A 12,652-nucleotide genomic window follows, 5' to 3' on the forward strand; every position below is an offset into this window, starting at 1 on the left:
AAAGTACAAAGCAAAAAGCTGAAGTATAAAGCAAAGAGAATGGGTTGGAACTGGTCACCATCACACACAGCGTTCATGGGGTTGCTGGACTTTAAAAATGAGTCAACTCCTTCCTCAGAAGCCACTTATGAACTTATAGCTTGGACAGGATATAATTTCAGGACACACACTCCCAGAGTAGGCAGAAGACAGTGAGACACTTAACTAGAGATGATACAATATACGAAGACAACTATCTTAATAAAGCCAAATACCCTAATTTATCATTGTCCAAACCGACTTAGCCTCTCAGGGTAATCAGAGCAAAAGCACAGACTTCAGAGGTCTATCACCCAGTATGTGGCAAAGATAAAGCACCACCAGGATAGTTCTCTAACCACGTGTGACCTAGCTGAAATGGGAAGAGGATGGAAAAAGATGAGGCATTGAGGGTGTGGTTGGGAGATTAAGTGGGACAGGGAGGAACCCAGTGTCTCTGGGTTAGAAGGATGCTCAGTTCCTAAGTCATGTAGTACAAACTTCTATCACATCCTTTCAAGATGTTAGGCAACCTTAATTTCAATACCTAAGTATTAAAGAAAAGCTACCTGAGACTTTAGATCAGTGGTGGGGAATGTCAGGTCCCCGGGCCATACGAAGCATGTGAAATCGTTTGGTTTGGCCCTGCCAAGGAAAGGTAGGTAGGATTTGAAATTCAATAAATCTATAGCAGGCTAATTTAAGCTGATAATTGTATATGGCCCACACATGATGCTATAAATATCCAAATGGATCCCCTGCAGGATCCAGATATATCTTGAAGAAATTAAAATTAATTTTAGTTATTGGACACAATAAAGAAGTAAAAGGATTCTTTTGTAACCCAAAAGTATTTTCTCTGTACATCTCCTCATATTTCTAAGTTACCCATAATTTAAACTGCTGGGTACTTAGAGAATTAAAATTATAGTATTTTCAGAATTTGTTTACACAAAAAAAAGTACTTGAAAGGCAAACATGGTGGGATTATTTTGAAAAGAAAACATTTCCGAAGATAAACATATGGGGCAGGCATTTGGCCTAGCAGTTTAGACGCTGATTAAGATGCCCATGTCCCATATCAGAGTGCGTGGGTTCTGTGCCTATCTCTCCTGCTCAGGACTCCAGCTTCCTGCTAATACAGACCAAAGAAGCAGAGATGATGGTTCAAGTGTTTGGGTTCCTGACACCTATATGGAAGACCTGACTGAGTCTTGGCTCCTGGCTTTGGATTTAGCTATTGTGGGTATCTGGGGGGTAAACCAACAGATGGGAATTATGTTTATCTGTCTCTGTCTCTATGTCTCTCAAATAAACAAACTTAAAAAAAAAAAAAAGATATGGGTCAGTGTCGCTCCCCCTCTTCGTGGAGGAACGACACAGGACCCTGTGCTGTTCTTTCGTCTGCTCGGCCCTCCCCGGGTTTGCTGCTGGTTCTTCCCGGGTTGGCTACCAACCCTTCCACCTCCGTGGAAGGGCGGTTCCCCCTAGCCACTTTCCCCACTTCCGCGGGGGAGCGGCACACCGCCAGCCGGCTCTCTTGGCGGCTGCACAGGTGTTCCTTCAGATAGATGTTCCTCTTAGATGTTGTCTCTCTCCTCCTTTATAGTCCTCTTCCACCAATCCCAACTCTGCTACCCACACGCCGAGTAACGCTGCTCTCCTCCAATCAGGAGCAGGTCCTGCTGCTTATTGGTTGAACTGGAGGCAGCTGTGTAGAAGCTGTTTCCTCCTCTCCCAGCACCATATTGTGGGAGAGCAGATGCATAGAATAAGTCTTAATTCCAGTAACTCAGTCTAGTCTGAGTTGCTCCCCACAGGTCAGCATTGTGGTAAAGCAGGCAAAGCTGCTGCCTACTCTGCCCAGCATCCCATATGGGTGTTGGCTCCTGTCTCAGCTGCTCAACTTTCTGATCCAGTTCCCTGCTAATGGCCTGGGAACAGTAGCGAAAGATGGTCCAAGTGTTTGGGTCCCTGCCACCCAGGTGGGACATTTAGATGAAGCCCCTGGATCCTGGCTTTGGCCTGGCCCATCGCTGGCCACTGTGGCCATTTGGTGAGTCAACCAGCAGATGGAAGATCTTTCTGTCTCTCCCCCTCTCTAACTCTTTCAAAATAAATGTCTTAGAAAAATATACACATAAACAATTCTGAAATTGTATCATTTCAGATTACCCATTTCACAGTATCTCTTCTTCAGCTAAGACAGTAAAGAAATGGCAAGCAAAGAAAACATCATAATCACAGTAGCACTAAGAAAATAATGGTGTCTTTAAATATTTACCTTCCAAAATTAAAACACATGCATGGTGGGGGACAGGATCCTGTGGAAGAAGTTTTATCACCAGTTCAAGTATTCATCACTTAACCAATTCTAATTCCTTAATCAAATAACATTAAAATGAACTGAAGCAGTATGAAATAATCTTAATTTCATATTCTGAATTTTAGGAAAAAATCCTAGAGCTAGCAATATTAGTAAATGTGAAAAACTGTTACCCTCCTATCCATGGTATAACAAATAAATAGAATGTTTGTCTCCATAATAAAAGTAGCAACAAAAATTAATCATTCTTCTGTTTTGCCAGAAATATACTGTTCCTAATAAGTGAAATTTTAACTATTTATAACAGGAGAATTTAACCTACAAACTTCTGTTAACCAAGAGCAATCATCAAAAGCAAAAAGAAATAAGCCACAATACTCTAAAACAGTTTATATACCATAATCCAACATAAGGATAAGTACACTGTATACACTGAATATCTATTGAATTAAATATACATGAAAGTAATACCATGAGTGCTGTAAATGAAAAGTCTAAAAAATGGATCTTGAGGGGCCAGCACTGTGCTGTAGTGAGTAAGGCTACTGCCTGCAGTGCTGGCATCCCACATAGGTGCCGATTCGAGTCCCAGCTCCTCCACTTCCGATCCAGCTCTCTGCTAGGAGCTGGGAAAGCAGTGGAAGATGGCCCAAGTCCCTGGGCCCCTGCACCGCATGGGAGACCCAGAGGAAGCTCCTGGCTCCTGGCTTTGGATCAGCACAGCTCTGGCCATTGCGGCCATCTGGGGAGTGAACCAGTGGATGGAAGGAAGACCTCTTTCTCTCTCTCTCTCTCTCTTTCTGCCTCAGCCTCTCTGTAACTCTGTCTTTCAAATAAAATAAATGAATCTGTAAAAAAGAAAAAAAAAAGAAAGAAATGGATATTGAAGAGTAAGAGGAAAAAAATTTTATTTTCTTATTTTCTATTAAGGGAAAGCCTATTTTTTAGAATCCTAAAGTTTGACAAATACATGCATTTCCGTTTTACGACTTAAAAATAGGCTTTGTTTAAAAGTGTCTTCCATACTAAACTAACGCTAAACATGTAAGTCATCTCTTATTTTGAAACTTAGAAATTTTTCAGTAAAATAAGTTCTAAATAATAAGATATTCTAATCCCTTAAGTGTCCATGAGTTAGCTGTTCGTCAGTTGTATTTATTTACTTGCTTGTAGCTGACTGAAGAGTCTATGGCATCAGAGAAGCCAAATCTATAAGAGGTGAACAGGTAGATCACGATCACGACAGGTAGGATCGGAAGAAGCCCAGCAACCTAAAACCCCACTGGTAACACAGGAGTTCTAACAGCTCTCAATCATTTGTACACAGTAACACCTATTCTAAAGCACCAGACTGCAACTTCACAAGTGTATTTATTATAAAACCAATTCTTACAACAATCTAATAGAAAAAGCTGAACAAATATATCTAAAGATATGAGGACTAGAATGTTTTTTTCTAAGTTGTGTTCTATTAAAGATACTGACATTTCAGAAACTCCAGAGAAGTTTCTAGTAGGAAAAGCTAAGTCACCCCAACAGAGATGATGATGTTGTAGAACAAGTGACATCTCACCATCCTGATGACTAGTCTACTGTGCCAAAGCTTAGAGAGACCCAGAATAATTTACTGCCTTTCAAAGTTAAGAACATTCCAAGATAGGAAGAGCTTTACTAGCAAATATACCATACAACATATTTCCATCCCGTTAAACTAATTTTAAAATCAATATATAATGTATAGTACTAAAAACTAATTTTTAGACCAACTCAATGTTTATTCACCCACTTTGTAAAAATATGACAATTAAAAATATTCTATAAAGAAAATCAAAATATATATCTTAGTATCTTTAAAAATTATTTCTAAAGACTTCTAGGTAGTTTCTAACTGCTATTTGAAGATTGAAAAAATACAATCCTAAAACATTCATACCTGATCGAAAGCATTCAATTATTTGTTGAATACCAGATTTGGATGTCTGTAGTGGTTGCTGTAACAAAGGAGGATCTCCAGGTTCCAGGATATAAACTACATGGAAGACAAACACCCACCCCAATCCCACAAAAAAAGGGTTATTTAAATCATTTACTGTAAAGTACAACAATGGTTTACTACAATTATGTTAATGATTACCACAATTGAGTATACATACATACATACATATATATAAAAACGCACCATCTTCTTTGTAAGGCACTAATGGAACATGGAAGAAATTAAAATATTTTTCAAGTAAATGCTAAATTAAGGCTACTTAAGGCCAGATACTAAGGTCAAACAAATGTTTTTCCTGCTTTTTAATTTCCTTTGAAGAGGGACCCCTATATTTAGCCAAAATTCGAAGGCAATCATGGCCTAGCCATACCTCACAAACATCCCAAAATCCTTTGGATAATATGATACATCTCTCTGGCAATTATGAGAGTAAAACCCAAAACCATTGCCTAAGAAAGTAATTAGATAGGCACGTGATGGACAAGAAGATGCACTGCAGCACTCTGTAGCACTGAATATATTTGAGAGGAATTTCAAACAGCCTGAAAGTCTCTCAACAGGGACTAGACCAGGGATAGGAAATATCCAGCCCGCAGGCTATACAAGACCTGCAAAACCATTTGGTAAAACCCTGCCAAGTCACCTAACTGCAGGCAGAATTTGAAACTCAGTGACTCCACAAAGTTAAGTTTATAATTTTATATAGCTCACTAACAATGTTATAAATATCCAAATGAGAGCTGATGCTGTGGTGTGGCGGGTAAAAAGATGCCACCTGCAATGCCGGCATCCCATAAGGGCACTGGTTCAAGTCCTGGCTGCTCCACTTCCGATCCAGCTCTCTACTATGGCCTGGGAAAGCAGTGGAAGATGGCCTAAGTCCTTGGGGCCCTGCACCTGCGTGAGAGACCCAGAGGAAGCTCCAGGCTCCTGGCTTTGGATAGGCACAATTCCAGCCATTGCAGCCAATTGGGGAGTGAACCAGCAGGTGGAAGACCTCTCTCTCTGCCTTTCCTTCTCTAACTCTTTCAAATAAATAAATAAATTTTTAAAACAAACAAATAATAAATATCTAAATGGTCCCTGGCAGAAAAAAAGGTTCCCTATCCCGGGGCTAGACTAAACTATGAAATATCCATTCAACAGAGTATCTCACAGTTGTTAGAAAGCATAAGGTGTAGCATACCAGGTTAAACTACCTGCAATGCCAGTATCCCATGTGGGTGCCAGTTTGAGTCCCGGCTCCTCCACTTCAGATCAAGCTCCCTGCTAATGCACCTGGGAAAGCCGCGGAAGATGGCCTAAGTGCTTGGGACTCTGCTACCTATGTGGGAGACCTGGAAGAAGCTCCTGGCTTCAGCCTGGCCCAGCCCTAGCCATTGTGGCCATTTGGGGAGTGAACCAGTGGATGGAAGACCTCTCTCTCTCTTTCCACCTCTCTTCTTTGAAATAAATAAAATAAATCTTTAAAAACAAAAGAAACAAACAACAAAGCAAGCATAAGGTAGAGCTACATGTACAGTCAATAAAAGATGTCAAAAACTGTTAAGCAACAAAAGCATGTTACAGAATATGATCTCCATTACATTAATATGCACTTGGATAGATTTAAAAATACATAAATTTAAGGCATGCTTATCTGTATATACAGATGCTAATAATATAAACAAAAAAGTCTTGACAGGATACCAACAAAATTTCATGAAAAGCCTGTCAGGGAAGGTTTACAGGGGGTAATATTCACTTTCTGTTTCACACATCACTAGCTACTTCAGAGCCTAGGCTTTCAGAACTGTGCACTTTAGAAATATATTTGATAGTAGAAACAATTTTTCCATTTTGAAAATAAAAATTTTCACTTTCGTATCCTGGGATTGAATTAGCCCTACCTTGCAAAACTAAAAGCATAAATATGTAGTGCTAGATCAAAGTAATATGAAACAAGGTAGCTGAAAAGGAAAACTGACTTTTTCTATCAGTTATCAAATACAGAAGGTTGTGAGAAAAACTGGCACTTTTATTTACCTGTCTTTCACATGCTGTAACGTTCTACAAGTATCAGCATCATAACCCGGGACCACCCACTCAGCGTGGGGAGATAAGGAGGGTTACAACCCAGTGTGTGCTTCCACTGCTTCAGGGCTTAGGCGTGGACAGCAGTTTTCTGATAAAGCTCTAAAGCCTGCTGCACAGCGTATATAGATTCAGTCTTATATTCTCCTTTATGCTGCAAGCCCAGTGCTCAGTGTACACAAAAAGAGGACTATGTCTCTGGACCACATCATTTCATTACACACAGTATTCCATTTTAAGTGACATGATAGGGTTGTTTTAAATGAATCAAGAACATACGTAACTCATTTTAGGAACAACTGACATTTTGTAGTAACTGCAGTGATTAAAAATAAGAATCTGGGGCTGGCACTGTGGCACAGCTGGTTAAAGCCCTGACCTGCAGCCAGTATCCCATATGAGCACTGGCATCCCATATGAGTCACAGCTGCTCCACTTCTGATCCAGCTGCCTGCTGGTGCACCTGGGAAAGCAGCAGAAGATGGCCCAAGTACTTGGACCCCTGCACCCACGTGGGAGAGACCCAGAAGAAGTTCCTTCAGATCAGCTCAGCTCTGGCCATGCAGCCATTTAGGGAGCGGACTAGTAGATGAAGACTCTCTTTGTAACTCTGTCTTTCAAATAAATCCTTAAAAAACCAAAACCAACACAAAAATAAGACTCCATACTGCCTACACTTAAATTTTTTTTCTCACCACTCACTAGATATAAGCAGGACAAATTAAACTCTTCCTCTCTCCCCTCATCTCTAAAATAGGGTTTAACCTAAATCATAGGGTTGTGTCAGGACTAACTGAGCTAATGCAGGTAACCTGCTTAATACAGAGCCTGGGATATAATAAATACTCTATAAAAAAAAACTATCATCATCATCGTCATGTACAAATCAACTGCATCCCTGATAGCAAAAACTGGAAAATTTGATTTTAGAAGTCTCAAGTAGATTTCAACCTATTAAGGAAAAAGCAGGAGTCTGTAAACACATTAAAAATAACTATTTTCGGGCCGGCGCCACGGCTCATTTGGCTAATCCTCCATCTGCAGCACCGGCACCCCAGGTTCTAGTCCCTGTTGGGGTGCTGGATTCTGTCCCAGTTGGCTCCTCTTCCAGTCCAGCACTCTGCTGTGGCCCGGGAAGGCAGTGGAGGATGGCCCAAGTGCTTGGGCCCTGCACCCGCATGGGAGACCAGGAGGAAGCACCTGGCTCCTGGCTTTGGATCAGTGCAGTGCGCTGGCTATAGCAGCCATTTGGGGGTGAACCAAGAGAAAAGAAAGATCTTTCTCTCTGTCTCTCTCTCTCTCACTAACTCTGCCTGTCAAACTAATAATAATAATAACAACAGCTATTTTCAGTATTTATACATTATAGTAACCAATAACTTTTCATTACAAAATGATGACAGGGTGAGGATGAGGGTTGGTGTCATACAACAGTGGGTTAAGTCGCTACTGGTGATGCCCAGAAGCCATATCAGGGTGCCTGGTTGGAGTCTCAGCTACTCCGTTTCCAGCTAACACACCTGGAAGAGCAGCTGTTGACGGCTCAAATACTTGGGTTCCTGGCCCCCACAAGGGAAACCTGGATGGAGTTCTGGGCTCCTGACTACAGCCTGGCGGAGACCTAGCTGTTGCAGGTATCTCAGGAGTGAACCAGCATATGGGAAATCAATCTCAGTTTCTCTTTCTCTCTCTCTCTCTCTCTCTCTCTCTTCCTTCTTCCCTCCCTATCTCTCTCCCTCCCCCTCTCCCTTTCCTTCTCCCTCTCCTTTTCCTTCATTACTCTCTACCTTTCAAATAAATAAATAAAACTTTAAAAATAGAGGTGAAAACGCACACAATTGTAAAGAATGAAATGCTTCAAGATCTGGCTCCATAACTGGCATGAATTCTAATCAGAGGATGAAAAACCAGAAATGATAAGGGAGGGATTAATGGGGAGAAACAGCGACTTCTCCTTAGAGCTGTTCCCTCGGTCAGGTATATGCTCCAGAAAACTTCTGCCACGCACCAACTTTCACTTCCACAGGACAACACCTGATTTTAAAGGGAGAGCAAACTTTTCTTACCCATCACATTCAGAACACTGCTACCTCCAGAACACATACACAATCTGAAAGAACATTCTTAGAGAGTACAGGGTTAGCTTATCTTACACATCCAGTTGGTATGCTTTATCTGTGAAGCTCCCATCATAAGAAACAATTCTTTCTTCATTGGAAAGCTTACTCCTAACTTTAGAAACCTTTATACATTAACATATTCTACAAAATTTCCTCTTAAATTTCCTATCATCACTCCCAAGATCAAGCCTACTCAAGTTACATGACCAACTAGAAAAAAGATCATCTCCTTCCAACCAAAAACCCAAGGCTTCAGAACATCTTTCCTTACATCCTTTCAACAGTTCACTTTCCAGAAAACAACATCCACCTTTGTGAGAGCTGCGCTTACCTGGAAATGAGACCCTGAGAAGATCTACTTGCTATAGTAGAGAAGGGAATTGTGGAGGTAAGGGAGAATGTAAATGAAGACACTGCCCTTGTATTGGTTTCTGATAGTTATGTGATGGTTATATCAGGTTCCTTATATCATTCTATTTTTGAAGCTTTGAAAAATCTCTATTGAAATGTTTAAAACATAACAAAGAAAATACTCCATCTGGATCTTCCATATGGGTAGCAGGAGCCTAAGCACTTGGATCATCTTCCACTGCTTTCCCAGGCACATCAGCAGGGAGCTGGATAGGAAGAGGAGCAGCTGGGACTTGAAATGGTGCTCTTGTAAGATGCCAGCATTACAGTTGGCAACAAACACACTGTACCATAATGCTTGCCACCAAAGAAAACCCATTATACAAACCACCACGCTTATACCACCATCCTTCACTCCAAACTGACCCATCCCATCAAGGCACACCAGCATCCTCAGGAATGCTCCACTGCCATCTAGGGACTCACCCACTGTCTATCATTCAACTGAAGACAGATCTCTCAGGACAACTCATTGAAGAATTTCTCAAACACCACCTCACACTCCAAAGATGTCCCCTTAAAAACCACCACACTGTATCTCTTTCAGTCCTGGAAACACCCAGGACTCTCAGCATACACCCTTCCCTGAAATAGTGACAATAAACTACCCTATCAGTTCACCAGCTCCTAGCTTTCCACCGAGCTGAATCTTCACAAAATGTTTAATTGGAACCAAGAAAACAAAGACATAAGTTCTCCTTTGGATCTGGTGAATCTGAAAATTAACCCGCACTAGAAAAACTTTCTGGAAAAAGAAAAATGGTAACTTTACATTAAAGGAATTTATCTGGTATCCTTTTAATGGGGGAGAAAAAAAAAGAAAAAAGTAAGATCCAATACACATGAAAAAGTTCAGCTCCAGAAAACACCTTTTTTTAAAAAGAGGTTGAAGTCTAGAAAACTTTTATTATTATTAGAATACACTAAATAAAACATGGCCACAAACTATCTTTGCAGCTTTGTCTTCCTACTCAAGTTTTATGAGGAAAGAACCTTATCTGTCTTACTGGCCTCTTATATTCCATTGCTTTAGACAACGGCTGGCACCCAATATGTATTCAATAGTAATCTGTTTAAGAAATGAAAACACAAATAAACTTCTTCCTAAATAAGACTATTTTCTAATCAATTCAACCTCAGTGACTTCAAAGTGTTTTTAAGGAAAAAAAATGGAATAACAGCAGAACGTAAAATATAAAAGGGCATCCATCCACAACTTCATACTTCAAAACTAGCAAGCCTCATTCAACATTCAGTGAAACTAAGTGATCTATCTTCACTTCAAATATACAAAATACGCAATGTAAACAGCTACTGAAAGTTAGGTCAAGGGCAGATGAATGCAAATTGGATCACATCCTAGGACTGCCTGTTTTATTAGTGCAGGTGAGTTGCTACTAATCTCAGCAAAGCATAATAGAGATAGACTGAGGTATAAATTTTACTCACACATGTACCCAAGTTTTCTGAAAAGGTAAATTCCTCCCTTTCTCTGATACTATTTTCCCATTAATCATAATTCCCATTAAAAGGAACCCTACTGGGATAAAATCCAAGTACATAAGTGTAATGAGAAAACAAAAAATAAGCAAAAACATTAAAAAAAAACAGAGAAAATATTTAGGTGCAAAATAGTGATATGCACCTACTTTTAAAGTAGACTGAGATGGCCTGTGTTTGATTTAGTGACTGCATGTATATAACGAACCCTTTTAAAGTTGTACCTCTGGATGTGTGTCACAAAACACACCAACATTCTAAGTAGAAAAACTGTCAAGAGTCTATCACTAATCAAATTAGAGTCCGCTCATACTTTTCCCTTCCATAAACTCAACTGGGGAAGGAAAAAAAAAAGTGCCATTGAATAAAGACCTTTAAAATGCTACTGTACTCAATCTAAATAGTGAGGAGTTTTTCCCATTATTTTGCAATACAGTATGTTCTGTCCAGGAATTTGTATTTTTAAAGGTTGCACTTAGCAAAACCTGAGGCCCCGGAAGAGTTCCACGAACGTGTTCACCCAAAAGTCCTGTTTAGACTTTCAGCATCAGAACCTCTCACTTCAGCTGCAAGGGAACAATTTTCACCAAGACGAACGCTGGCGTCCCACTACCAAAGCCTGCCCTCCTCTTGGGTTTTAAATATTCACGGGGCGCAGGAGTATACTGCAGGCCTGAGCGGCTGATCTCGTGGAAATGATTGGGGGTGACACTTGCAGGAGTTCCTTTAAGGGATCAGGCAGGGGAGATCTCGTCCGTACAAGCTTTTAGCTTCATCACTGGTTTTACGCTGGGGAAAATTACAGCCTGCCCTGCTTCAGGAGAGGTTCTTGGGCAGGAGGAAAAGGAAACCCTAAGGTGAAAAGGAGAAGGCAGAACGGCTGCGACCGAGGGCGAGGAGGGGCATACCTGGTTCACAGCATCCGTGGTGATGGTGGTCAGTCTGACAGTATTTGTCCCTTAAAGGCATTTTCAGTGGGTGCGACCTACTTTCCTTTCACTGGGAGAAGCTCTTCATCGCGCCTTGCCTGCGGAAAGCAGCACAAACTCGTCACGCACCCTGAACTTCCCAGGGGGGCTCCGGCTGCACTTCCCACACGCGGTCCCCCCAGCACCCGCCTCCCCTTCGCCTTCAGCGTCGCGCGCGTTCCTCCCGAAACGAAAGCAGCAGGGCGCACGATCCCTTCCTCCAGCCCCCGACTCCTCGCACAGGTTCCTCGCCCTACCCGGAAACGCAGCCGCGGGCGCGCAGCGCAGCGCACGGCCAAGGCCTGGCCGGCGGGCGCGGGCGGCGGCGGCGGCGGCGGCCTCGCCGTCCCGGGCGGGCCGGCGCGCGGCGAGGGGCCCTCGGGGCGCGGCGGGCACGGCCGGGCTGCGGGGCTCCGGGCCGGCCGGGGCTCCGCTCCCGCGCGCGGCCGGCCCACCCCGCGTCCTCCCGCCACGCACGTGCGTTGGGGTCTCCTCGGCGGGACCCCGGTCCCCAAAGCCCAAGTGCGCCCAACTTACTTAACTCCTAGGGCGGGCCGGCGGAAGGCAGGCGGGCAGGCCGGGCGGCCACCGGGACAGCCTGGCGCGGGAGGCGGCCGCTGGCCCCACCTGGCGCAGCCCCCCTCGGACCGCGCGAAGGGAAGCGGGGTTCGGGCCGACGCGCTCCCAAAGAGTCCCCGCCGGCGCTGACGCGGAAGCGCCGCAGCTCACCAGCGGCGGCGGCGGCGGCGGCTCACGGCGTCCCTCCGCGCTGTGGGGCGGCCGGGCGGGCGGCGCGCGGGCGCGGGCAGTTGACAGGAGGAACCGCCTGGCAGCCGCAGCGGCGGCCGCCGAAGGAGCCGGAGCCGGAGCGGGCGGGACCCGAGGCGCCCCTCGCCGGGGCAACGGCTGCCGCCGCCGCAGCCCGGCTCCTCCCAGCGCCGCTCCACCTGCAACGGTCCCTCAGGCTTTTGGAGAGGGCGGAGAAGAACGGGGGTCTCCCCCCACCGTGGGCTTTTTGGTAGTAGTTGTTGTTTCAGGAAACTTTTATTAAGTCGGTCTCTCTCTCTCTCTCTCTCTCGTCTCCCCCTCCCCGGAGAGCCTGAGCTGCCGCCGCGGAGCGGGTAGGAAGGGGGAAGCAGAGACTGTACGGCAGCGACAGGGAGCGACTGACTGACCCCGGACGGAGATGGGGCGAGGGCAGGAAGTGACAAGCTCGGCAGTGGGTGGGGGGAGTGTGGCC

At 43.9% G+C, this 12,652-nt stretch overlaps 1 protein-coding gene across 8 annotated transcripts in view; it reads right to left on the reverse strand.

Annotated features, from left to right (window-relative positions):
• Positions 1 to 12,581, reverse strand: part of ZNF800 (zinc finger protein 800) — a 63,356-nt gene extending 50,775 nt beyond the window's left edge. For 2 of the 8 annotated variants that reach the window (XM_051848017.3, XM_051848021.3), the window contains exons 1-3: positions 11,950 to 12,581; positions 11,353 to 11,471; positions 4,278 to 4,373 (exon numbers count right to left, since the gene is read on the reverse strand). In XM_051848017.3, coding sequence (XP_051703977.2) covers positions 4,278 to 4,373; positions 11,353 to 11,413 — 157 coding nt within the window. In that variant the 5' untranslated portion in view covers positions 11,414 to 11,471; positions 11,950 to 12,581. Of the gene's footprint in view, positions 1 to 4,277; positions 4,374 to 11,352; positions 11,472 to 11,669; positions 11,774 to 11,949 lie in introns of those variants that run through there. The other 6 variants (XM_089327988.1, XM_089327991.1, XM_051848018.3 and 3 more) reach the window with 5 other exon arrangements.
• Positions 12,582 to 12,652: the final 71 nt, after the last annotated feature.

Source organism: Oryctolagus cuniculus, chromosome 3 (assembly GCF_051225735.1).
Source record: "Oryctolagus cuniculus isolate XC-2025 breed Fujian yellow rabbit chromosome 3, ASM5122573v1, whole genome shotgun sequence".
Lineage (NCBI taxonomy): Eukaryota > Metazoa > Chordata > Mammalia > Lagomorpha > Leporidae > Oryctolagus > Oryctolagus cuniculus.